Source organism: Salvia hispanica, chromosome 3, assembly GCF_029641045.1.
Source record: "Salvia hispanica isolate PSC_SH4W2 chromosome 3, Shi_PSC_v1, whole genome shotgun sequence".
Taxonomy (NCBI): domain Eukaryota; kingdom Viridiplantae; phylum Streptophyta; class Magnoliopsida; order Lamiales; family Lamiaceae; genus Salvia; species Salvia hispanica.
In genome coordinates, this window is record NC_142694.1 from 64,481,910 (window position 1) to 64,509,753 (window position 27,844).

General features: G+C 35.4%; 4 protein-coding genes and 1 long non-coding RNA gene across 5 annotated transcripts; 3 read left to right on the top strand and 2 right to left on the bottom strand.

Annotated features, from left to right (window-relative positions):
• The first annotated feature begins 4,079 nt into the window (after positions 1-4,079).
• LOC148931208 (uncharacterized) lies at positions 4,080-5,421 on the top strand. Its single transcript, XR_016136400.1, has 3 exons — positions 4,080-4,214; positions 4,566-4,631; positions 5,149-5,421. It is a non-coding gene; the product is annotated as an uncharacterized LOC148931208 (long non-coding RNA).
• Positions 5,422-9,932: 4,511 nt separating this feature from the next.
• On the top strand, positions 9,933-12,527 carry LOC125212806 (putative serine/threonine-protein kinase PBL7). Its single transcript, XM_048113065.2, has 6 exons — positions 9,933-10,526; positions 10,864-11,121; positions 11,199-11,377; positions 11,463-11,542; positions 11,608-11,755; positions 12,054-12,527. Exons 1-6 carry the CDS (start codon positions 10,124-10,126, stop codon positions 12,384-12,386), a joined length of 1,401 nt encoding a protein of 466 aa, XP_047969022.1. The 5' UTR covers positions 9,933-10,123; the 3' UTR covers positions 12,387-12,527.
• A 30-nt stretch (positions 12,528-12,557) lies between these two features.
• Positions 12,558-12,976, bottom strand: LOC125212807 (polcalcin Aln g 4-like). Its single transcript, XM_048113066.2, has one exon. It carries the CDS (start codon positions 12,898-12,900, stop codon positions 12,643-12,645), a length of 258 nt encoding a protein of 85 aa, XP_047969023.1. The 5' UTR covers positions 12,901-12,976; the 3' UTR covers positions 12,558-12,642.
• Positions 12,977-15,842: 2,866 nt separating this feature from the next.
• On the top strand, positions 15,843-17,960 carry LOC125210542 (putative E3 ubiquitin-protein ligase SINA-like 6). The gene is made up of 2 exons (XM_048110086.2): positions 15,843-16,294; positions 17,051-17,960. The coding sequence occupies exons 1-2, from the start codon at positions 15,905-15,907 to the stop codon at positions 17,732-17,734; spliced, it is 1,074 nt and encodes a 357-aa protein (XP_047966043.2). The 5' UTR covers positions 15,843-15,904; the 3' UTR covers positions 17,735-17,960.
• Positions 17,961-20,759: 2,799 nt separating this feature from the next.
• Positions 20,760-27,229, bottom strand: LOC125210976 (pyridoxal kinase-like). The gene is made up of 12 exons (XM_048110638.2): positions 26,959-27,229; positions 26,590-26,683; positions 26,331-26,435; positions 25,848-25,931; positions 25,566-25,639; positions 24,767-24,831; positions 23,374-23,437; positions 23,000-23,065; positions 22,821-22,877; positions 21,819-21,863; positions 21,670-21,723; positions 20,760-21,263 (listed from the first exon to the last, which is right to left on the bottom strand). Exons 1-12 carry the CDS (start codon positions 27,037-27,039, stop codon positions 21,123-21,125), a joined length of 930 nt encoding a protein of 309 aa, XP_047966595.1. The 5' UTR covers positions 27,040-27,229; the 3' UTR covers positions 20,760-21,122.
• Between the last annotated feature and the right edge of the window lie 615 nt (positions 27,230-27,844).

Below are 27,844 nucleotides of genomic sequence, written 5' to 3' on the forward strand. Positions count from 1 at the left end.
CTCCTTCAACTCACTTTCCAATCCTTTGATTTTTATTTTTCTTTTCACAACCTTTCACAAACTATTTTCTTTTCTTTCTTTTTTTCTTCTTTTACATAGGCATCCTTTCTAAGATCAAGTACATACTTGGATTTTTTTCACAATTTCACAACTTGTACTTTTCTACATTTAAGCACACTACTTTTTATACTTTCCTCCTTACCTCTCCAATTCCTTCACAAAACAAGATAGCAAAAACTAACCCAAGGAATTGTCCCCTTTTATTTTGGCATCCAAAGAAAAGGCTTAAAGGCTCAAACTTGGCTCCCAAGGGAAAATTTTTGAAATTTTGAGAGGGTTGAAAATTTTAGGTATATAAGTAGGCTAGAAAAGACGGCCAATCATCCTCCTACATCAACTTAAACACTATGTAAAATTAGGCAAGACTAGGAGCAAGTTCTAGAAACATATACACGAATGCAAATAAATCACACAAGAATGAAATTTAGGCTCAAATCCTCACAAGGTATAAAGCATGATTCAAGGCATACAAACAATTCACTAATTATGCACCTTTTCACCAAACCATCAATCAAAACGTTAAACCACACTTAAACATAGATGGAATGTAATATCATTGACAACTCGGTCTAAAGTGTGTCACTAAGCATGCGTGTTTCTAAGTTCTTCATGTTAAGTTCACGACATGGATTCAAGAAAACATTTTTTAGAACACAAAAATCTCCTACGGGGTTTTGAAAAATAAAAGCAAAAACTTCAGAACAAAAAGAAAACCCTAAAATAAAAATCTAAACTCACGGTCCACCACTTCATCTCCCCAAACTTATTTACAACAAAATGTAAAATAAGTTTGTAGAGTCGGTTGGGACGTGAATGAACTATTAAAAAGAAATCATACCTTGAAAAAATTTTGCGTAGAGGTTGTACGGGACGAAAATCCAAAAAATTTCAAACAATCGCGCTGGAGACACTGTGCCCAGGTGGCGGGCGGCCGCGGCCTGTCTAGCGGTTGCCACACATCGTCAGAAAATTCCAGCGTTCAGGTGGCGAACCGCCGCAGCGCTTGCGGCGGTCGCCACGTAAAGGTTAGAACCTGCAAAAAAAATTTCAAAGCACAAAATTAAACCAAAACCAAAAATACGTAAAAATTAAATCAAAAATTATCAAAAACATAAAAAGAAATTGTTTTAAACATCCAATAATATGGTACAAATGCTCATTTAAGTCATTGAGCTTGACTTCTTCATTCTTGAGGAGGATGGCAATGGGCGTTGAGGTCGTCGAACACGCCAATAAGATAGGCGATGTTGCCACTCATGGTTTGGTGCTCTTGTCGAGCCTCGACGGCCATCCTTTGGAGCTCTTCAATTTCACGACGGCGATGCACGTCTTCCCATTATTGCTCCCAAAATTGTTGCTCCGCCGTGCGCTAATCGCCTTGAGCCGTCCATCCTTGGCGGTTGTAGGCGTTCTCCCTTTGTTGCTCCGCCCAACGGGTGTCCCAAGCATTGGACACGTTTTGCATGTAGGAGTAGATGTCTCCTAGTTGGGCGGAGGGGTTCGCTTGTAACTCATCATTGGTATTTGGCCTTCTGTGGCGGCGATTTGCTCGAGTCTGATGGCCCTCCACTTCCTCTTCTTCTTCTTCTTCTTGGCGATGTTGGGGCGGCGGTGGCGGTGGCACTCCACTATCTTGGGCATGCGAGTGCTCCCCTTCCTCATTATAGTGATCAATGGCCTCATAAGTGGAGTCATCCTCGGCCTCAAAGACGGGGATACGGGCCGGAATATTTCTCTTCCTAAACTCCCCATTGATGGGGTTGGCCTCAATGGCTCTTCGGTGGGCTGGAGTGTCGAGCTTCCAATTGACTTGGTTTGCCCAAACGTCGACCTTGGTCAATTGCGGGATTGCAACGGGGAAGTGATCCCCCGCCACTTGCAAGAAAAATCCTTGACCCCAATAGTCGGTCTTCAACAATCCCACTGAGAAGAGCACTTCATAAGTGATAAAGCGCTCCCCACCATCTTCCGTCAATCCGGCGAAAGATATGTCCAAGTGTTCGACAATCGCCGTAATCAAGCCCCCACAACATATAAGTATATGTGTGCGTGCTTTTAATTACCTGAATAAAATCTCCCCCCCTCCTCTTTAAAAATGGAGGCTCTTTAGAAATGGAGGAATTCACATATATATGCCTAACCCATGTCGAATTAGGTTTAAACTGAAAAACTTGCTTATTCAAGAGCAAGTTTACTCCCACTGTTCCAAGGGAGATGACCCTTTACTTGCGCGATACGAGAATTTATGCAACTTTATTTTGTGTGTGAAGTGGTGAGAGTAAAGTAAGAGAGAGGAAATAAAGTAGAGAGAAGAGTGTTTCCATTTTAAGTAAGGAGTCATCTTAATTGGGACAAACCAAAAAGAAAAGTGGATCATCTTTAACGGGACGGAGGGAGTATTAGCAAGACACATGTACGTTTGATGTCCTCCTTAAACTTCTAACACGTGTACTCCTTCAGATACGTCTATCTATTTTACTACCAAAATATGTATAATCAAAATTATATTTTCAGTAAATTATACTATCCAGTGTTACTTATTTATATACTACATGTTTAAAATCCGAAAAATATAAACCAATCTTCTTTCAGGATGTGATCAAATGAAATCTCTAAATACTGTACAAATTCAAAACTATGATCTTGATCATTGATCATTGAAAAATGTCAATAGATCATAAAAAAACATCAACAGGAAAATGTCAACAGAATTTTAACGATAGTCAATGATTGATGTTGTGTTGATATTGTGTTGATACCGTGTTAACATTAAAATCTTGAAATTTTACACTGTGTTGATATTGTATTGTAACTGTGTTGAGGAATTTTGAGTTTGTACAATATATAAGTTTGCATTTTATCACTGCCCATCTTCTTTCTTTGTAAACACAGTACGGAACGCATGGAAAATATTCTCTTGAGTTATAATATGTTGTGTACAAGCATAATTGTTTTTCATGCACCCAACACCTTATTCAACTATATCCAATCAAACACGTAGAATATTTTATTAGCTAAGTTATAATATTCTCTTGAGTTATAATATGTTGTGTACAAGCATAATTGTTTTTCATGCACCCAACACCTTATTCAACTATATCCAATCAAACACGTAGAATATTTTATTAGCTAAGTTATTATATGTAACATCCCGAATTTCCAAATCCTAATTTTAGAGTCCTAGAATTTATTATTGATGACGTGGGAGATGTGAATTATTTGATAGATGAATTTATTGTATGAGTTCTTTGACCGGGAAGTTTGAAAAGTCAAATTTGTTGACTAGGTGATGTGGCATGAGATTTATTAAATTATGAGATGAATTAATTGTTTAAGGGTGAGTGAAGATATTAGAGAAAATTTCCATCAATACTAGCCATTTTCGACCCCCTTGATTTTTTAAGAGGAAATTCTATTTTTCCGGATTTAATTTAATTCTTGGGATATTTATCCAAATTAAATCCAAGACCCAATTATTCCTTATTTTAAAGAGGGAAAAATCGAAACCCCCTTGTTAATTGGTGATTTTCGAAAATCACTATGTTGGGAAGGAAGAAATTATTTTATTGTTTAATTGATCCCTTATTTGATCTCCTTCCATACCTAGAATTAAAATATTCTACCAAATCTTTTCATACCTCAAGAGATCTTGCCATATCTATTTTAGTTGATATTTAAAAATCCCTTCCTTATTTACAAGGCTAAATACACGCCTAATTCATTCTTCCAAGGGGAGATTTTTATTTTTATTTTGCTCCATGATATTTTATTCTACTCCGTAAAATATATTCAAGATAAAATCTTGGCTAATTAATTAGCCTAATTTTCGAAAATATCATGGAATTATGCCTTGGAGTCTATTTTTGTTATTTCTTCTTCCCTACAATATTGTTTTATTTAATTGTGGAGAATAAAATCTTACCAAATATTCTATGCTATTTACCTAAAGATCTTGTTGATCACTATAAATAAGAGAAGCCCCAACCCTAGCCCCCATATTTTTCGTCCCCCCTCCCTCTCAACTCTCTCCCTCAATTTTCTTCTACTTTACTCCATTAATCCTTCATCCTTTGAGAAGAAATTGAAGTTTGATCCAAGAATTTTCGAAGAACCAAGCCTTTACTTACTTTCTACCGATCGTTTTTCTCAAAAAGGTATTCTTATATTACTTCTTTCTACTTGATTCCTCTTCTTTCTAACCGATTAATCGGTATTCTTGAAACCTCATGCATATTATTTGAGTGAAAGTGGGATAAAAGGGATATGGAAAATATGTATGCATGGTGTGTGTGTGCGCGTTGTGTCTTGGCAAAATACTCATGTGCGATATATGTTGATGTTAGATCTAGAGTTGAGATGCGAATGAATTATATATTTAGTGAGCATGATTTTGATTGGTCATATTAAGTTAAGTCGATGAGAAAAGGGAGAGCGTCGAGACATGCATGTATTAGGAGTTGAGTTAAGAATCTGATTTGTGATATGTGCCTATGTGTTTTAAAAAGGTGAAACCTCGGTTGCGAAGACAGATAAAGGAAAAGAGAAACTTACTTGAAATCTAAGCAGTCGAGGTGGGCTTTATTCTTAAACTCTTTTACTTCTTGCAAAAATATTGATTGGTGTTATAAGGGTGGTTTAACTGTTATGCCATGCCTATGTATGTTTTATTGTGATATTGTGTGCCTGATGCCTAGTTCGTGAGTTCGCTCCATTGGGCTATAGGGCTATGGATATGATTATACGAATTCGGGTTTGAGTATGGGCCGCAAACCCTACCAGGCTGTGTACACGAGGGGATCAGGAGCCGTCCTTGCTAGTCGGCCGGTCTCGTGGGCGAAAAGTGTGGCCACACTTTCGTCGCACCATGGAATGATTGTGATTGTTGATTCTGTTGAGGAAAATGGGGAGTTATTTTGACTGGCCAGTCTATGGAAAAATATATTTTGTGATACTCGTGATATATCTCTTATAACTACTTAAAACTCGAGTTCACTTGGTAAGGGTGGCATAACTTATAAAATGTTTTGGCAATGAGCTCACTGAGTATTTCAAAATACTCAGCCCTGCATGTGTTTTCCTTATGTGCAGGTTGAATGGTGACGAGCGGTGGCGAGTGTTGAGCATGTTAACTAATTAGGATGGATGTCTTGAAACTTCAAGCGTAGTTGTGTCTTCATACATAGCTACACTTTCTCTTGGTCGTTTTCCGTTGAATCCTCTTTGAAACACTTTAGTATTTTGGATATTTGTTTTCCCTTTCGGTTTAGAGGCCTTTGATTTTCTTGTGGTTCTCATCTTGGAAACTATGTCATACTCTTGAGACTTTGATCGTAATTTATGATACCTCTCTCTTTCTTATTTAAGCTCTAGGTTAAGTTGTTGATTTTTTAATGCTCTGATGTTTCCTTTAAATCTTTCGGTCAACTCTTTAGTTGAAATTCTAGCCTATGTTGAATTCTTTAAGTCCGTTTTGGTAGCAGTCGCCGCATTTATTGTACCCTAGGAAGGCGGGCTGTTACATTATATGTATAATGTACGTTAGTTTTGATAATTTCACTACCGATTTTGATAATTATATTTACACACTTTACACTTATTATGCATATCAATTTTATTGGCTCTTAATAATTAAGTAAATACTATCCTTACGAAACTCATTTAATTGGTTTAAGATGCAATTTGGCAATTTTATAAGCATATTAAGATAAATACGCCTATATATACTTATAGAAAATACGTATATTTTGGGTTAAGGATGTCACAAAAAAATAGCCTAAAAACACTGCAAAATCTGAGTGTATCATTTGCCCCTTATAATTCAACGGAAGATTTAGCTAGACATGTTCGTAACAAATGTAAAAAAACTTTTAATAAAAACATCAAAAACTAAACTAACTACACCCTTGATTGAAAGAAACTCGATTGGAAGCTCCATCTTCACTCTTTCGAATGATTGGGGAAGTCCGTTCTTCTATCTGTCGATCTCTAGGTCTGTATTCTCTCTTCTGGGATGTGAGTATGTCGATGAGTTATGTATTTTTCGTTCCCTATATCTCTCTTTTTAAAAGGGGTCAAAAACCTTCAAAATAGGGATTTTCCTATCAAATCCGCACATCAGAAGTGGCCCGGCCCGACCAACACATAAAAATGGGATAACTTTCTCAGCATAGCTTCGATTAAGGCGTGCAAGATACCCACACGATGTTCTTTAGAAGGCGAAGAGATTGATATCCTTCCTAATAAGTAATCATCGTATTGTTTTCCCTTCAAAACTCAATAAATGATCATCAACATAACTAAGTGGAGTATAACTGACGCAAAAACAGGATTCAAGCTATGAAACTCTGCAATAAACACGTGAATCTACTAAGAAAAAACTATAAACAAGTTTATCAAATGTCTTATTGCATGTGTTGTGGCTGAAATGGAAAATAGCGATATAATATAAGAAAATTGAACTGTGTCTTGGGTTGTCTTATAAAAAAAAGGAAATCAATACATTAGAAATTTAATCTATCAATGTCACTTGGAATTCTTGTTATGCAAATGATGGTATCAAAAACTATAATTGGAAGTTAAGATATTTGCTAATTAATTTATCGTATACTCCAAAAACTATAATTGGAAGTTAAGATATTTGCTAATTAATTTATTGTATACTCCTTCTTTTCTATAAAAATAGAGGTTTTGAATATAATACGGGTTTTAATAAAGTATGAGAGATGTTATAAAAAAAATTTATCGAAGCATTGTTAGTAAAATATGAGGTTTATCTTAAGACAGAAAAAGACTTGCTAAAAATAAAAAATAGTTATTTTTATGGAATAGACTATAAAAAAAAGATTATTTTTATGCGACGCGACGGAAGTAGTACTTGTCCTTTTTTACAATGCTTGGGACGCAATGACTTAACCAATTAAGCCTACACATACATCCATGCGAATTTTGTAAGCAAGAAAGCCTAATACAATAACGACTTTTGCCAAAAAAAAAAAATGTTTAATTGACACATAAATTGCTCGTGACACGTGAAGTGTAGAATTGAATCCAAGTTTAGTAATTACTTGTAGAATTCTCCTTAATGGTTTTCAATTTTTGATATGTTATTCATTAAATTTAATTTTAATACTACTATATGTTGCGATATTTATTTTTGCTCCACATCAATTAGGTAATTTGTACAACTGTGCATGTCATTAGGTGAACTAACAACAAATTAAGATTTGACAATTCAAGGGACGGATGCGCTGTGTCTATCCATATCAACAATTACACAAGACACGTGTGCACACATATTTTCCCAACAATTATGACCCCTTGTAGTTGTTTTATTTTATTTTATTTATTTATTTATATTTTGGTGTAAGTTAGAACTTTTTATTATTCTCCTCGTTTCATAATAATTGTTGCTCTTATTGTGGGCATGAGTTCTTAGAAATACTAAAGAAAAATTAGTTAAAAAAGTTAGTGGAACATAGAACCCACTTTTTTATATTGATTTTATAATAAAATGTGAGTGAAGTGAGTTCGTGAAATGTGAGACCTACTTATTATTTATGATAAAAATGAATTGTCATAATTATTATGAGACGGATCAAATGGAAAAAAGTGTATGTGAGTAATTATTTAGACATTATTGCCTGGCTGCCCACTCGTACAAAATGTGCCCACGCTGGACTCATTTTGACTATGGATTACTGGAATTTTCACTTCACAAGACTTCAACCTTATCCACATAAAAATTAAAAGAGTTAATTTTTAAATATCACAAAAAAAACAACATTTTGGGATGATAATTGTTTTTTTTTAAGTGTGTGATTTGATATTATAATTTCAATCGTTATAAGATCAACCAAGAGTTTACTAAATTTTAGTATAATTTAAATAGCTATTATCTTATATTTAAAATTTATTATGTATTTGTGTTTTTATTATCTTATAAATTTGTAGAATAAGTAAGGAAGGCAAGAACATTGAAATATTATCTTAAATAAATGTATAAATATATGATTTTTATAATTTCAACAACGGCTTAATCAATTTTTTGGTTCTGTTTGAACAACCAAAGTTCCCACAAATTTCTTAGAATATAATTATCAACAACGATAATAAAATAATAAAATAAATTAAAAGTTCTGTCTAAGGACCCCATCATTCAAAACGAATATAATCCTTTTATGAGCATGAAATTGTAAATATTAATTTTTTTTTTGTCAAATGAGAGAGAACCAAATAAAATATAATAAGTAGAAATAACGATGTTTCAATTTTTGTAAATTGATCATTTTTGTAATAACGAATAAAGAAGGAAAGTGATTATCTTGCTTGCGAGTATGAAATATAAAACGAGAAAACAAATCAGCACTATATATACGCCAATATTCAGTAAACTTTTAAGTTTATGTGCAAAATGAAAGTAAATTAAGCTTGTAAAATATGGAGAAAAACTATTGGCTGGTTAATTTGAGATAATTAACCGTAAAGAAAATACGTCCCTTTGTGTATGAATGTTGATTTTTTCATGTGGATATACGTATGTGATTCGTGTAGCTACATCAAAATAAATGATGTAATTGAATTTGACAATTCGTAATAAAAGAAGTGAATTGGATTGAGTATAACACTATAACAGCAATTATCGCATGTTGTCCCACGCAACTCACCTAGGTTTTAGTGATTCATACGTGAATATTTTGCCAACGAAAATTCTAGTTTTATTTAGATGTCAACTTCAGAAACTAAAAACAAGTACTATTAATTTGCTAAGTTCGAAAAATATATTGTATGTGGGGACGATTTATTGGTACCGACACTTGTCTTCGATATATACCGAAAACTACAGTGTATAATGTTATGGTGTACCGTGTATATACTGTTATCAATATATACCACAAAGATAGTAGTAGTATATCGTAAATACTGATATATTATATTAATATAAATATTATATATTTATAATATAATAATATTATATTACAATATAATAGGATTGAGGTATATCGTACCAAAGTCCGATATGTTGTAAAATTATAGTATACCAAATTTTGATACAGCATATAGAAAATACGGTATGATATCAGTATTGAAATTGATTATACTATCAAATTTCGGTTAACAAAAATTTCATTAAGGAAAAGATATGACTTTTACTCCTATAAAATTTTCAGGAAGTATGGTGCTGATTTACCTCTAATAAAGATTAGGACCCACATAACTATGTTGTAAACACAAATTGCTAACCGCGCAATGACCCATGAAATTTCACTTGCAGACAATGCCAATCATCTTGTTTAGGAAAACTTCAAATATTGCTTTCTGATTTTAGTTTTTTAAAATAGATGGCTTTTAGTTTAAATGAAGTTGAATATACTCATAGCAATATAATAGTAACCCCCAATTGTCATTTTTGGATCCTTTGCTAGATGTGTGGAATTGGATCGGATTGTGTTATCTAGTATTCAATTTTGTACCAATACCAGATTCTAAACGACATGAACTCTACACAAACATTTCTTCTCTCTCACCACAAAAAGTATCTTCTCTCTTTTTTTTTTATGTATAAATCAAATATATAACAGAAAAAAGTATCTTCTCTCTCTTTCTTTCACTCTTTATGTCAGTTGCATTTAATTATCGTAATTCATAACGTATTTAATGATGGAGAATTAATAATTACCAAAAAAAAATGAGGGAGAATTAACCAAAATATGGCTGCACGTATTAGACATATAAATAGTTATAACATTAATTAATGAATTTGAAGTTGAAGACAAGGCCATCTTCTCTGTCAAGCACGGTTGTTGGGGTAATACGATTACATCATGAAATAACTCAAACTAACTAGTAATTGGGTGGTCGCCAAACTGAAATTGCACCTAAAAAATTAATTCTTTTAATCGTTGCCCCTCAAATCATTAATGGCATCTTCTCCAAATATTGTAGTTTTCTTGCATTATAGTAGTAGTTGTCTCTTCCAACACCAAACATTATAATTTGTTGTTTCTATCTCCCTTTTCAATCTTGACGACTTAATTGTTTAAAGCAAAGTTGATTGAAGATAAAAATGACTCAAGCTTTATGTGGTAGTGATCATGAATTTGAGGTGAAGTTCAAGTCTTTGTTGTACAAGATGTTCTGGGATTTCGGCTTGGGTTGTGTTATCCCCCGCCGCGAGAAGAGTCTGGATCACAACAAGGCGTGGTTACTGGCGGATGCCGGCGGCTGCGCGGCGGAGGAGCCGCACTCGGTTCACTCCTCTTTTAGGTTCAGCTTGTGCTCTCAGGTTGAGCTGGATTCCATGACTCTGAATAAAAGCAACACTGCTGCCACAGTTTTAATGGTGAATTTGTGTAAATCACAAGATTTGAAATGGAAAAGAATTGAGTCTTTGGAGAGAAGAAGGGCAAATTCTCTGATTAGGTTCAGCTACGCTGATATTCTCTCCGCCACCAGAAATTTCTCCAAAGGTAATTATACAAAAAGTTTCATTCGTGTTTCAATTCTGTACATTCTGGATGTCATTAACTCTTTGTCTATATTAGGTGCAAAAATTTCATCATTGTTTTATGGTTTGTGCATCACATATATAAAAAGTTAATGTTGTTTAAACTTTAAACACATATGATGAAATGTATTAAAATGAAACTTTTTGTATAATTTATGTAAACTTTGAACTCTTTGTATTAATATGAAATAAAAGGTGAAATATTTTGTATAAGTTATGTATTTACCCCTAATTAATTTGATGATTCATTTCGAATATTTAATTCTGAAATTGGGATTGAATGCGTTTGTGTTGAGTAGGTAGAGTGTTGGGGAGAGGGGCGTTGAGCTGTGTGTTTAGAGGGAGATTGGGATTCATGAGGACTGCAGTGGCGATCAAGAGGTTGGATAGGGAAGATAAGGAGGCTTCGAAGGCGTTTTGCCGGGAATTGATGATTGCTAGCTCTTTGCATAACCCTCACATTGTTCCACTGCTAGGCTTTTGTATGGATGCTGAGATGGGCTTGTTTTTGGTGTACAAGTATGTCTCCGGTGGAAGCTTGGACCGATTTTTGCATGGTATTGTTCAAACCAGTTTTTGTTCGAGCTTTCGATATGTTTTCAGTGATTTGAGATGCATTTGTTTGCTATTACAGAGAAGAAGAGGGCTGTGACTGTGAAGGGTAGTCCGGCTCTTCCATGGCCGGTTAGGTACAAGGTGGCCGTTGGGATTGCTGAGGCAATCAACTACTTGCATAATGGAACGGAAAGATGTGTTGTTCATAGGGATATAAAGCCCTCTAACATCCTCGTTTCCTCTAAGAAGACGCCTAAAGTAAGGAAGGCGAAATGCCTCGTTTTCTTGAGTTTGTGTACTCTTGTTTCTAGTGTTAAAACTTTATTCTCAATGATATTCTCAGTTGTGTGACTTTGGCTTGGCAACGTGGACTTCTGCGCCCTCGGTACCATTCCTATGCAAAACTGTCAAAGGAACGTTCGGGTATGAATCTTTGTAGTTTATGTGAATGATGTTATGTTTATTGATTTTCATGTTGGGATGTTTAGGTACCTGGCTCCCGAATATTTCCAGCACGGGAAAGTGTCGGATAAAACTGATGTCTATGCCTTTGGCGTCGTGCTCTTGGAACTCATTACTGGTAGGAAACCGATCGAGTCTAGCAGAGGGCCGGGAGAAGAGAATTTGGTTCAGTGGGTGTGTCTCTGACTTGAGCTTCTGTTCTGTTTTCGCGCATTGTTGAATCTTGATTACTCCATGTTTCATGCTGGTGCGAAAGGGAGCTCGAGCCCCCATTTTCATTAATTTATCGATATCCATCAACGATTGCACATGACTGTCTGTTGTTTGTGAACAGAACAACTCTACCATTTCGTAACACATGCATCCTGATGTTCAATGCATGTGGTTGTTCTTACAAATCTTCAAAATATGGTTTTGAATGATTGGTAATCACATGAAAATAATGTTAGTTTTTTCCACTTCTGAATCACAGGCAAAGCCCCTGCTGCAGCAAGGAGGTGTAGAAAAGCTGCTAGATCCACGGCTAGGATTCACCCCGAAGAGCATGAGTCAAGTCACGCGGATGGCACGAGCTGCGGCCGCTTGCATAAACAACGAGTTGAGGAGGCCCGAGATGGGAAAGATTGTCACAATATTGAAGGGAAAAGAATCCACGTTCTTAACCAGAAGCAACACTCTTCGTAACAGTGGTGTGACCGATTCTCACCGCGAATTGTTGCAAACGAAGACTGATATGAAGAATCATTTTGCGTTGGCCATGCTCGGGGTCGAGCTTGACGACGAAGACAGCCTTTATCGTTGGTGATACATCGGCCTCACATTTCTCAGTTTAGGTTGATTTTTGTACGGAAAGCCAACTTGAATGCATAGGAAGTGGCTTAATTTGACCCTTTAGCACGTGTATTGTGCTGGCCGTATATAAATAATATAGTAGCATCTACTACAATTTATAGGAAATAAACAAGCCAAACCAAACCAAACCAAACAACAATTTATATAGGTAGTTAAGAAATACTAGTAGTAAAATGAATTCAAATCTATTTAAGAGGAAAATGAAAAGGTTAGAATATCTTTGCGACATCCTTGACTAGTCCCCTATTTGCGCGAGCGAATGTGGTGAACTCTTCATAGGATATGAAGCCATCGCCATCGGAGTCGATCTCAACCATCATGTTCTTGACTTCATCGGGGGTGACACAGCCGAGCGTCTTGAGGGCGTCGCCCAGCTCGTTGGCTGAGATCTGGCCATCGCCATTGGCGTCGAAATGCTTGAAGAGCCGCTCCCGGTCGGCTACATCCTGTGGATCGTCATCAGCCATTACTTGAGTTTGCTAAACTTTTCTCACTAGGAAAATTTGCTATTTTTTACACTAATATAATGTGGAAGCCATTGGGTTAATATGATGAGGTTGTTGGTGTTGGAGCATAAGGTCATCCTTATTTGTAGGGGTGAATTTACTATATTTGTATCTGGCCATTCACGTAATCCGCTCAATCTCCCAAAAAATTTATTTATCTTTCTTTTAAGTATCTCATATATATTTTGTCACATCGGGGATTATTATTATATATTCCATTTAGGACTTGTAATGTCACTATGGTATGTGGACAGGTCACCTACATATAACTTTGTTTTGGTGTTGACCGTATTGAAGAAAAGCTTAGCATAAGAGAGATAGAAACCAAATTATTTTTAGTAAAAGGTAAAAACACTTATACAGATAAAAGTAGTTGAACAAATTTAATGGATTTTCAGAATCCACGATTAGGTTTAATTTTGTCTAAGTATCAACTTTGAAAACTATACATTTAGTAAATATATTATTGATCGAATAACTATTAGCTTTTTCAGGAAAAATTTAAACATGATTAACTAAAAATGAACTTTTGAAAAAATATGTGAGATAACGATTTTTAAAAGAAGGATTAAATCACGACTAACAAAAATAGAGACGTAAGGAGCATGCTCCCTCCATCCACGAAAAATAGATCACATTGTGAATGACACGAGTTCATATGGAATTGGTAAAGTAAGAGAGAAGAGAAAAAAATTATAAAGAAATAGTATTAATGTAATATGAGGTCGATATTATTAGTAGTGTTTAATTGTGTTAGGTAGCAAATGTGTAGTCCTTTTTCAAACTTGGTCTACTTTTTGTGGCTACCAAAAATGGCAATATGTGAGAGAACATTTTTAAAAAGAAGGATTAAATCACGACTAACAAAATTAGAGACGTAAGGAGTATACTCCCTCTATCCACGAAAAATAGACCACATTGTGAATGACACGGGTTTTAATGTGAAATTGGTAAAGTAAGAGAGAAGAGAAAAAAGTAAAAGAGAAGTAGTATTAGTGTAATGTGAGGTCCATATTATTAGTAGTGTTTAATTGTGTTTGGTAGCAAATGTGTGGTCCTTTTTCAAACTTGGTCTATTTTTCATAGACAACTAAAAATGGCAAATGTGGCCTATTTTTCGTAGACGGAGAGAACATTATTTTTCCTATTTTATTTATAAATGTAGGAATTTTAGTCATTTTTTTAATTTATTAAAGACCTGCCATGTTTATTTTGTAGTGTAGCGTAGAAGATGTATTAGAAAAAGTTGGAATTTTTATTTTTATTTTTATAAAGAGTATTCATATGTTTTATTTTTATTTGTGTACTAGGAAAATTATTAGGAGATGTTTTAGGTGATCTGTACCGAGTTACTCCTAGTTAAATAGAGACCAAATTATTTAGAATCAAAACCTTTCGTTCCCATATGATATTATAGCTGTGCCATATCCTTTGAATGCCAAACAGGTGGCAATAGATTTAATGGATAAGTGTTTTAAGTTTCATGGATGCCTGCAAAAATGTGTTCTACACTCATGATCGAGCAATTTCTGGAAAGAGCTTTTTGCATTACAAGGTGTACGATCTTCAATGTTCAAAAATCAAATGCTTACAGTTAACAAATGTTTACAATGTTATTTGAGGTATTTAGCGGGTGAGTTACCTAACTCTTGGTGTCAATAGCTATCTCTAGCAGAGTATTGGTATAATACTCCATTAAAATGACACCGTTTGAAAGCTTTTTATGAATTCCTACCTCCCTTACATATTCTTCAACCTTCTTGGAGATTCCTGTGGATGTGTATTTGAGAAACCGTGACCAACATATACAGTTGTTAAAGAAGAATTTACAGAAAGATGTTGATAAGACTTATTTCATGCATTGGTGGAACGGCACAATCAAGAAGCTCCCCAGTTGATGCATCATGGGAATATGCTGATGAATCAAGGCTAGAGATTCCCTTCATTATTTGTTGCATGAAAAACCATGCAACAAGTTGCCTACATACGAGAAGGAGAATATGAGCAAAAGTGGGCAGCTAAAGGAAGGGTGAGAGGAGTGCGAAAGGCTAAGTGTGAAAGAAAAGCGTGTGAGGGCAAGATGAATGAGCAAGAAAGACACGTTAGCAAATTAATTACTCCAACTAATTGCTGCAAGCCTGCAACAAACAAATAGAGGGAAAGGAAGGTTGGCAGCTGGATTTAGCGAGCAAGAGTACGACATTCTCTTTTGGAGAGAGAGGGGACTAAGATAAGTTCAGAGTTGATCTTGAGCAATTTATCTACATTTTATTTTTATTCAATTTTTTGTTGTAATTTTCAAATTTTCGTTGTAAAATTCTAGTTACGTTTGGTTAGTCTACAAAAGCTTTAAATGTCGAGCTCTTTGAATCTCGGGAGCCATGACAGAGCCCCCTTGGCTCGATATGATATGTTCAATGCTTTTATGGACAAATGTCCTCTGTAGTTATCCTTATTATGGCCAATCATACTTATGTTAGCGGCACTTATCCGGTGGCATCTATCGTGAGGTTGCCGCAAAGATGGAGCATTGCGGCGGCTGCGGTGCATGCACCAGATTTTGCAAGCCATTTTGCGAGCACTAGTCAATGTGGTTGCAAATTTATCAGCATGTGCTTGCAAAAGTAAGTTCTCGCAATTTTTACGACAGTAGCACCCTTTCTTCTCGCTTGCAAAACAACTCCGCTCCATATTTCTGTGTTCCTCTTTTGGAGAAAACGTGATTGGGGTAAATCATTATTCTTGAAATTTAATTAAATTATTTCTTGAATATATATCTGAGTATATTAAATTAGGACAGAAAATAAAATAAGAAATCTTAACAATGAGTAAAGTATTACTCTCGGGAACAAAACTAAGACATAATCTACAAATATAGGAAATGAAGGGGACTACGTTGTAAATAAGAGAAATGCAGAAATGAAGAAAATTGGGTGAATTCCATTCGTGATTGCAGAAGACAAAAATGGCGAGGTTTTCAATTGAAGATGATGGAGACGAAGCCCGCCCTTCCAATAAACGCCCCCGACCCAACCCCACACGCCGCCCCGTAGCCGCCGCCTCAAATTCCCGCGACCGCCCCGCCGCCGCTCCGCAGCGAATTACACCCCTGGAAAGCGAACAAAGCACCGACGAATCGGACTCGTCGTGGTCCGATTCCTTTGACGATTCCTCCACGGAAGAATCGGGTGAAGAGGGAGAAAATGTACAACAGCAACCAACTCCACGAAACGGCGACGTATCACAACCCAGTGGAAGTGATACCTCCAGTGGCTCCATTTCCGTCACCCTAACGGATCCTGATGTTCTCGATTGCCCCATTTGCTATGTCCCCCTCTGCTCGCCCGTTTATCAGGTTATAAATTGCCAATGTTTTAATCAATATTGCAATGCGAATTGATGTTAATTTAACTTAATTTTATCATCAACCAACATAAGTGTGTTGGATTAGGGTTTGACAATCATTTTTTCCTTCCAAGTTGTGATTGCTTCTATCTTATCTGTTTTTCTTCTATTTTTGTTCGGCAAGAATTGTAGTCTGAATTAGGGATTGATATTTAGATATCCTTTGAGTTTGCAGGGGCTCTTGGTAAAATTAAACCTTTAGATTTGTGTCTGTATAATGACTCTGGCGATTTGGAAAACTGAAACCAATGCCCTAATTGTCGCATTTGCTATGGCTTTTATTGTTACTGTGTACTTTGTATTATGACATTTGTTTTTTGTTGCATAAAACTTTCAAGAGATTGATTCTTAAGCTTTTGGGAGGATTTAGTTGGCTTGTTAAAAGGGGTGAACATAAATTAGGTTAATATGAGTTGTTGAAAAGTAGTGCTATTTCTTCGTATGCATGGTTGTTTCAAGGCTAAGTGAAGTTCCTCCGTATGAAGTCAATTTTGATCTTTTTTCCTTGTTTCATAATGCTTCCTTCTTGGCTTGAAAACTGTTACCTTAAGTTCAAGCTGTAAGTCAGGGTCTTAATTTTACTTTGTCAAGGAATTTGAGCTAACTTTCAAACCTAGAAGGAACTTATTTGTTTTATATGAGGAAAATGCACACACTATCAGTATGTTAGTTGATTTGATGTATCCATCGTTTGTTATATCTTTAGTGTGAGAATGGGCATATAGCATGTGCATCATGCTGCACCACAATGAAGAACAAATGTGCAAGTTGCTGCTGGCCAATTGGATACAACCGCTGCAGGGCCATCGAGAAGGTACTTGAATCAGTGAGGGTTGCATGTCGAAACTTGCCACGTGGCTGCTTGCAGAAATTCAGTTACAGTAAGAAGCTTGCTCATGAAAAGATATGCAATTTTGCTGCTATTTCATGCCCTCATACTGGATGTGACTTTGCTAGCTTCTCCAAGTCTGTGTATGCGCACTTTGCTCTGAAACATTCACAGATCTCCAAACTATTTTGTTTCAATGAGGTGATCTCACTCTCATTGGACAAAGATCAGAAACATGTTTTTCTGCAAGAAAAGAACATGAACACAGTATTCATCCTCAACCGTACTGTTGAGACTGTGGGGAGTTTTGTGAATGTTGTTTGTATTGCACCAGCCGCAGCAAAGAAAGCATATTTATTTGATCTAACAGCTACTGTTGGAGAGAGCTCGATCAAATTGAAATCAGTTGTGGATGTCATGCCAAAATGGATGGCTGAAACCCCGGCCGAATCCCCTACAAAATTATATCTCATAGTTCCTAAAGCTTTTATTAGCATAAGTGGAGTGATGAAATTAGAACTTAAAATATTTAGGGACGTGCATCACAATTATATCTTGTAGTTCCTAAAGATTTTATTAGCCTGAGTGGAGTGATGAAATTGCAACTTAGCATGTGGAGGAACGTAAGTTGCCTTAGACGCTTATAGTGCTTGTGTTGTTCGTTGTAGTCAAATGTAATGATTTACATACCGAATTACCATATGTATATTTATCTGGAATTATTCTGATTGTAACTGCATTTTGGTGTAATAAGTTGGATGTAGACAAGAAAGGCTCAGTTTATTCATTTCTTCATCCGGTAACTTTTTTTCTCTCTAGTGCGATGGTCTCATTCTCTACTATCAATAATCTAATCATTTTTTTTCTCTCTATTTTACTTTACCAACAGTTTTGTATTATCCCAAATGTGTCTATTTTTCTGAGATTAAGGGAGTATGACATCATTGTGTTATTTCACAGTTGTAATTCCCGCCCTACACTTTTCTTTGTTTATCAATTTTACTTTGTTTTTTTAATTTTTACTTTCGTTTGCTGCCGACGAGCAACATGGCACAGCTCCCTCTCGATCTCTTTTCCTTTTTATTAGCGTGTGAGATTGATGATAGCAATCATAGCATATAAAGGTAGGCACAGCCATTCAAACATATTTAGAAAGAAGTCATGATGATGAAAATCCTTTATCTAGTTGCATCAAAAAGCTATTTTCTGTTTTTCAATTTGATAATCCAGGTGTATCTATCTAACAAACGGTGAGATATAGTTTTATTTTTTTTCTGTCCTATCGCTGCCTTGCCTTCCTGCGCCTCGATTCTGTTTTCATCCATTTCTTCCTTGATACTAGCTTGCTCTTCGGCTCGGGTAAAAACTTGTAGTTTTAGCTTGGATGTCCTTGAAAAATTCCATGTTTAACTTCTTCGGCCCACCTTGCCTAAGTTATGAATATTCTGGTCCTGAGATGATGTTCTCAAACGCTCCAACGAGATGTTGGAAAGTGTTTGATGCTTGGGTTTCTCATCAAACTCAAACAAATGATCAATGTATTGATCACTTCTCTCATTTGGGAAGGGCTCCGTAGGCACATCATCTTCATTTCAAACAAATGATCAATGTATTGAAACATGGGATGGTTCATGGTAGAGGCCAAGAAATCTGGCGAGGTTGGCAGAGCAATCTAGCAGCGGAGACGGAAGTGTGGAATTGGGGTTTTTGCGGCGGTGAGCGGGAACACACCCTCCAACCCATTTCTGTATTTCTGCATTTTCAAGAATTTACAATTGAGTTTATATTTTTGGCAACCCTTTTTTCTGTTTTCAAGTTGTCAAATTAAATTACAGCTTAACAAACCCTCGAAATGATGTCTCGGTTATTCATACTAGCGACCTGATTATATATACATTTGAGGTAGAGAGAAAAAGTAATTAAAGTATTGTTAGTGGGAAATGAGTCCCGCCTCATTAGAGAGAAAATAGTTTCCAAAATTGAAAAGTATTCCCTCCGTCCCAAGGTATTAGACCAACTTTTCTTTTTGGGATGTCCCAACATATTAGACTCATTTCCTTTTTTAGCAAAAAACATCTATCTTATTTTATTCTCCACCTACTTTTTTCTCTCTTCTCTTCCCTACTTTTTCCCTCTCTCATACTTTACTCTCTCCACTTTAACTATTTAAATATCAATTCCTTAAATCATGTGCCCAAAAGAAGTGAGTCTAATACTCCGGGACGGAGAGAGTACTACATATTCTTGTGGGACGAACTAAAAAGGAAAGAGTGCATATTTTGTAGGGACGAATGAAATATTATTTAAGAATTTTTTAATCTAATATTTAAGATTATGCAGTCATTAACTACAATTTCATAACTTAGTCCATAAAACACTACTCTTTCCGTTCTAACTAAGTTGAGACATAACTTTTAGGCACATGGATTAAGAAATTGGGTTGAAAAGTAAGAAATATAAAGAGAGAGTAAAGTAGATAGTGAAATAAAGTAAGAATAATTGGATGTTTTGTTTTTTATTAAAAAATGAATGACTCAACTTAGTTGGGACATCCTAAGGAGGAATACGCCTTAACTTAGTTGGAACGGAGGGAGTACAAACCAATACTAAAATAATTAGGGCAAATTACCTATAAAGTCATGAACTTTCAAAATAGTTAAGTTTTTCTCGTGAACTTTAAATGTTACATGAAATGTCATGAACTTTACTGGACAGTGTAAATTTCTCATCCTACCAGATCCCATAGATTTCCGACACAACTTACCCTACGTGGCGAGCCGGACTTGACAAAACTCCACTAATTTTGATAATCTCTCCTCTATCTTTGCAATCTCTGATCCTAGACTTATAACAAACATATAACTAGCACAAATGAAAACATACAAATCGAATTAAGCATAAAAATCAACATAAATATACAAATGAAATTCCATAAATCGAATTTAGCGTAAAAGTAACATTCATTCCTCAATTCGAATTGAGCCCTAAATTTGTCACTTGCCAAGTTACGCTTCCGGCGCGCTACGTAGGATAAGTTTGTGTCAAAAATCTATCGGGTCTGGTCGAATGTAAAATTTACACAGTCCGGTAAAGTTCATGACTTTTCATGCAACATTTAAAGTTCACGGGAAAAACCAAACTATTTTGAAAGTTCATGACTTTACAGACAATTTGTCCAAATAATTATGCCTAAGAAAGAATATATACTCCTCTGATTCCATAAAAATAGTCTTCTTTTTCAATTTTAGTTCATCCCACAAAAATAGTCTCTTTCTATTTTTGACAAATCTTTTCAATCACTTTTTCTTTCTACATCTCCATACTTTACCAATTTCGTATTAAAACCCGTGCCATCCCCAAAGTCCCTATTTTTATGGGACGGAAGGGATAGATAAATTTTGGTACGTCAGCAAGAGCAGGGCTCTCCAAAGCGAGTGCACTCGTTCCAGCAGAAGCCCCACAATGGTGTGCCGTTGCAGTGCCGTCCCGCCGGCACGGACATGCTCTTTTGGATAATACCGTTGCTGATACTCTTTACGGATCGCTAATAGGAGTATTTCATAAGTAATGGTTTTTACAACCTATATAACAAAATTATATTCGGAATAAAATCAGTGCTATGAAAAATCATCAATTTTTAACAAATAAAATTCAAAGACAACAATACAACACTCGATTGCTTAGGTACCCAAAATTAAGTACTTGTACTGATTGATTGAGCTCGCTACCCTGCCCATGTTTCAAGTTACTTACACCAATATATATTATGGAATAGGAAATAGAAAATAGGATATAGGATATAGGATATAGGAAAGACTGAAATTTGGCAGTTCAACATAAAACCAATTATTTAACTCTTGAGAGAAACTAAGGTCCTGCAATTTCATCTTCATGTTTTCTCCAACCTAATGTGCTATGGCTGTTTGATTGTATGGATTTGGTCGACTTCTTAGTTGTATATCTCAGCCCTGTATGTGATTTCAGGGTTTCGGATATCATCTTGACTCTGGATCAAACGAATCTCTAAGCTGCTCGACTGGCAGTCGTGCCCAGCTCTTGTATAGTCTCCTACTGTCCTAACCAGAACTGCCTGCACCAAAGTCCAAAGACGAGGATGCAGCAAAGTCAATGATCATGCATAGCTACAATGCGATGGGGGAACGTTTACTTTGGGCGAATTTCAGTATTTGAAAGGATTACATGATCAAAATTGCAAACTTGCTCCAAGATGGGGGTTTATTTTTAGGAGATGTTTATAATAACGTTGGACATTTAAGTAACTGTTTATGTGAAAACTCCAGTGAAGTAGTAATCAGTAAGGAAATCGAGCTAGATACTTGTATGTGAAGCAGACAAGAAAAAATGGGATTTTTCTATGGAGAAGAGACATAAGACCCAATTTTCTATGTTTGTCAACTCAATCAAAACAACTTCAGCTCCTATACGGCGTTAATGACTCCAATTTTCAATCAGAATAAACTAATGGACAGACTAACCTGCAAGCTTGATACAGAAAGTTCTGCAGCTTTGCCAAGGTTGTCAGGGTATTTCTGCATGATAAGATAAATGTATTAGAGAGGATGCACAATAATAGCATCTATAAGATGGCTCAAGGACTGAATTTAAAGTTATCATCAATCATTACATTGCTCCATCCAAGCAAAAGTGCAGTCATGAGATCTCCTGTTCCCTGCAGACCAAAAAACAGATACAATGTTAGAAGTAGCAAGCTATCACTAGATAATTGTTTGGTTTTGAGAAAAAAATTAAGGGAGAATAATGAAGCAATCTACAAAATCTCGTCTCATCTTTTTATACAAATATACTCTCTCCGTCCACAAACAATAGATCTATTGTTGTTCGGCACGGGTTTTAATATAGAATTGGTAAAGTAAGAGAGTTGAGGAGAAAAAGTAGGTAAAGTAAGAGAGATAGGGAGAAAAAGTGAGTAAAGTATGAGAGAGGGAAGAAAAAGTGGGAAAAGTATGAGATAAACTTTCTATTTTTAGAAAGTGATCTATTTTGTGTGGACGTCCCAAAATGGCAAAAGTGATCTATTTTTTGTGGACGGAGGGAGTATTCTTTTTCGGCGGTTTACTTATTCTAATATATACTCCATAAAAGAGGCTCCGCAACTAACTGGCACGATTATATAATGAGCTAGAAGAACAGAGGCAGAACGCAAGTCACAGAGAAAATTCTAGAAAAATGTATAGTCACGACAAAGATATGAGTGCAATAAAAGAATCACTCAATTATGTACTTCCACATGCAAAATCGTAAAGCTGAAAAAAGATTGAAGAAAATGATTCAGATACTTTTCTTTTTTACAATGGGAGGGGGCGAGTTGGAGATCATCTGAGGATTTGCTCACACTTGATTGTACGGAAGGAAACTTCTAGAGACCTTTAAATTTTTTCATGTTGCACAGGTCTCCTAAGTGTGTGGAAATGTTGAAAGCATATCCACTGGTGGGTGGTATTTGACCAAATAGTACCATGTAGTTTAAAGAATTTAACTAAACTTCTAAATTCAAGGAAACTGAGGCGAGAGATAATATATGAGATTTTCAGATCATGACAACCATTGAAGAAATCAGAGATATAATATCTCAGAAGGCAACTTTCACAATAAAACAGCTGCATACCGTGAAATAAGCAGGAATTTTGGGGATTGGAATCCGGAACTGCTCAGGTGGTTGCCCCTACAATAGCCGAAGTTTCTCATAAAGTATTAGGAGATAAAAAAAATACGCAAAGAGTATCATTGAGTAATAGATATATTCATTTAGAGTGGAAATAGCACGTGTATTTGTGATTCTATTACCTTCTCTTTCTGATGACTGCCAATTAGGAGAAGTTTTCCATCTACATTTATGCTCGTTATGACAACCTGAAACAAGTTCTAAATCTTGAACAGACATAATATAACTTTAATAGCTTAACAAAATTGCTGTAGATAGAATCTAACTGTAACACAGTACGACTCTAGAGTTTAACAGTTTAAGATGATAAAAATGTGGTAATAAATGTCTCAGTGATTTCAGATTTAAGAAAAAACTTATTTTGATTAGTAATTTCTTTATAGATCATTCTCATCAATTCTGAACTCTATAGGACAAAGAATAAACACAGAGAGAAGTCCAGACTTTAAATAATTGAGATACTATGAACTGAAGACTGAAGCGTTAGAAAAAACACCTTTGATGGCCCAGCAGCATGAATAATGTTGCATGCTTCCCTGCCATCTTGCTCAGATACAATCCTTAAAAAATTGGAGCAAGGCATGGAACACACAAAATCACCAAGGGGAAAGATTTCACTGCAAATGATGCTTGAACCAGAATGACACAGAAAAACTAGAACCAAGAGAGTCTTCGAAGTTCATAGGGATATCGCCTATCCAACCCTAATCATGCCTGTGATCATATTTATATGGGAATATAATAATTTAAATCACAAAGTTTGGTCAAATTCTGGTCAGTCTCATAACATTTGAAAATGGAATACTAAATAGTGAAGTTTCAATTTTTCTCAATTGTCCCATCAGTATACAAAATGGTGATGCTCAATTTTTCTCAATTGTTTAGTTAAAAATAAGAAAAAGAAATGAAAAGAAAAGGAAAATAAAATACTTAATTTAATGAAACAATGTGGTTTCGAGCATCACCAAAAGCCGTAGTTTTGCATACAGAAAGGAGGATTAAAAAAAATTGAAACTTCGTGATTTAATATTCTGCTTTCAAATGATATGGGACTGGCCAAAATTTGACTAAACTTCATGATGTAAATAGCTATTATCCCTATTTTATACGACCTAATCACCAAGGGCTTAGGGATAGTGTATGACTTGACTCGCTGAAAGGAACCCAGATAACACATTATATATTAAACAGTAAATACTACTCCCTCCGTCCCAAGGAAGATGACCCCTTCCTCGGGTGGCACGGGATTTTATGCAACTTTATTTTGTGTATTAAGTGGAGAGAGTAAAGTAAGAGAGATGGAATAAAGTAGAGATAAAGGGATCACCATTTTAAGTAATGGGTCATCTTAATTGGGACAAACCAAAAAGGAAAGTGGGTCATCTTCAATGGGACGGAGGGAGTACATAAAATAAAATAGAGAATAACCCTAAAAAATTGATAGCATGTGGCTGACTACTATTGGAAACAAGTTTTGGCTAATCCCAAGAGTTTATCAGTTGAGTGAGACACATGTAGAAATAAATCACGACTTTGTCATTAAGGACTAAAAACCTTCGGTCATTGCAATAGAGTATTCTAGGTAACTGGTATTGTGCAAGTAGAAGTTTTCAATATGAATTTAGGTATAACAAACTCCTTCAAGTTCTTTGGCATTATCCGAAAACAGGAGTTCCCTTATAATTGTCTGGTATTTTCTCAAAATCAATGGAAAGGGACATACTCAATTCGTAAGTGTGACTGAGATTTAACCCACCTTCTCTTAAGGTCAACTTTATTAAGAAGCGAATTAGTAAGATACATAACATATGGTCAGAGTGTCAGACAGATATAGATATGCTAGGTTAGCTTTTAGAGGTATTCAATGCAAGTTAGACAGGCAAAAATACCTGGATTTCGTCAACAATTCTGCCTCAAATTGATTCGGAGTCAACATGGAAGCAACAGGGACAACCTATTCAGAAGGAGAAATGACCAATTTTGCCATCAGACTGAGTCTGATATAGAACTGCATTTATGTAGTTAAGTTTCTAAATCCATATTCTTCTATATTTCTGCTTTCATTTATTATACATCATTGGGTATGAATATTTTCCATTTTGAATATATCAGTACAATTCCTTCATAGACATTAAAACTTTATAAGCTTTGACAAGAGACCATTTTTCAAAGGCAAGCTAATCAAAAGTTGACCAGTCATAACCAGTGAAATATCGAGAAGCAAATATTATTATTTTTACTCTTTAGTGATATGACTATGACTCATCAACACCTTCTATAAGATCAAGTTGATAAGCTAACAGCTGTCATAATAAAACGCAGAAGCATTAAAAGGAAAGCTATACGCGACCTGCTCTTAGGCTAGCATAGAGACAACTTTTCTGGAAAAAATCTAATAATCTGTCTTAACATACAAATATATCCTCTATCAAGTCTATATGCAGGATTATGTCCTCTGATTGAATCATAAGTTATCAAGTTCAAATTTAATACGTATATCTATGTACACACAATAGCAACATTAAAATCCAAAATTTCCAAAAATAGGATTGATCAGTTATTTCACTACGATTCTTTATAGTTAGCTACTTTCCAGAACATCCAAAATTTCACTTTGCGCTTTTTGGTTGTGCAACAAACTGAATGAGCATTTGAACTATACTTGAACATATTCAAATGTTAATGTACCTTTTCTCGATATACAGATACCAATTCCTCAGGGACATACAGTTTTCCTTCATCGCCTAAAACTGGATCACAAACTGAAAACAAGGATTCCATGACAAACTATAACAATAGAATAGGAAAACTGCAGCAAGACTGTAATGTATTTCACCCAATCCAAAAATTAGTTTAAAGAACACTAATTTGTAATTTCAAGGAAACTAATAGGAAGCACATTTCCAATTTAAGAGAGAATACCAGAAGCAAATGCACATTAAATAGTCAGCGGCTACTAGGTGTGCTTACCATATGTAAGTCCAGGGTTGACAGACCTAAGCTTATCCACAACTCTTAGAACAGTATTCAAGAAGGAGACTGAACCAATATAACCTACAATATGAGGCAAATTGTTAACACAGAATGCAAAAACGCCAAGTAACAAAAGCACAAAAACTTTAAAAACTGACATGCGTCTTAGTACCAATTTACTTAGGTAACTCACAGTAAGGAAAAATAAAAAGGAAAAAAATAGAGAAAGAACAAAAGAAAGAGAAAAAAAATACTTAAGCTCAAAGCATAAAAAAATGGAAAATAGCAGAAGTGGAAGGCTACAATATGATGAGATGAAATATGCATCAAAAGTAGCACAATTTCATCTCCTGAACCAAAAAAATGATAGTGCAGTTTTAAAGGCATATAAGCTCAGACTTTAAGAAGCATTAAGCTGAAGATTGGAAAATTAACTTCGGCAGCAACCGTAAAGCGCAAAATTAGTTGATTCAACGATACCTGTAAGTAGATGTGTGTAGAACAACAGATTATTGGCTCCAAGGCCCTCTATCAAATCCCAAAGTTGGTCTCCATTCAAGACCTGACCCTTAAAAGTAGGATACCCTGCAAAATTCATGGTATGTGATGCTAAAAACACAACCAATATGTTTCTTAACATTACATGTCTGGACATGTAAATATACTACTCGGATGTCCTCACACCAGGTTTTAGGCCTCAGAATGAATGAAGACTATGAAGTAAAATAAAGCAGCTTGCCTGTGTGGTTTGAAAACTGAACTGAATTTATTGGATCTACATCATATCCGAGCAACTGTAGAGGAAAGACAGCTGATTTGTTGCCGACATAGCCCTGAAGTAAAAGAGAAGTTAGCAATGGCCAAAGCATGAACTGCATGGTTTCCAAAACATAATGGAAGAGGAACGAACGACCGAGAAGCAAAATCGAACAAATATGCATTGCAGTCTATAGAGGATATGGAGGAAAAGTGGTCGAAATTGGCAGGGATAAATGCAAATCAAACCATAAACTTGAGCAATTATACAGCTAATTTTAACAGTTAGTAAAACATGACATACACACGCATAAAGAGCAAAATGCGATAAAATTGTAAGGAGGAGAGAGACCTGAACAGTGTGCGACTGAATACTGAGAACCCGACCCGTTTCCGACGGCAGAGCTAGAGCCAAAACCGGTGGAGGCGCCATAAACTGCTTCGCCCTAACCTAAAACTGCGAAAGTGGAGAAACTCGGATGAATTTGTGGATTGAATGCTGCGATGGCGATGAATTTTGACGTTAACATAAATGAATCAAGTTTAACTGGTTTCCTAACAAGTTTTCAACAATTGAAGGACAAAATTAATTAATTGAAGGGATTTCGTGTATTGACTGGATGCTGATGATGAAAATTGAAAATGCAGATTGCGTCATTAATATAATCAACCCAAAATAATTTCTAATGTCACTTTTTATCTACTCACACAATGTTAGAACAAGTTGCTAAGTGAAAAAGTTTTACAATTATTATTTAATTAGTATTAAATTTTTGATTTTGTATGTTATAGTATGTGTATTAATTTCCTGTAGCATGTTTATATATAAATTAATATTTCTTCTGGTCGTAGTAGAATTTTTTTTTTTTTTTTAATATTCGATAGTAGTAGAGTCATTTCCTTTATAGTAAAAAGTACTCTTTCCGTCTCATTTTAGGAGTCTCGGTTAATCTTTTTGGATTCGTATTTTAGGAGTCCCGATTGGAATATTTCATAAATTGTAATAGGCCTCACATTCCACTAACTCTTTTCCACTCACATTTTATTATAAAACTAATATGTGAAAGTAGGACCGACATTTCGCTATTTTTTTCACTAACTTTTCTTTACATTTCTTAAAACTCGTGCCAAACTTAAACGGGACTGCTAAAATAGGACGGAGTGAGTAATATATTTTCTCATTCTTACTTTTTCCCCTCTTCTATAATACTCATCTTTTAATTTAATACTCCCTCCGT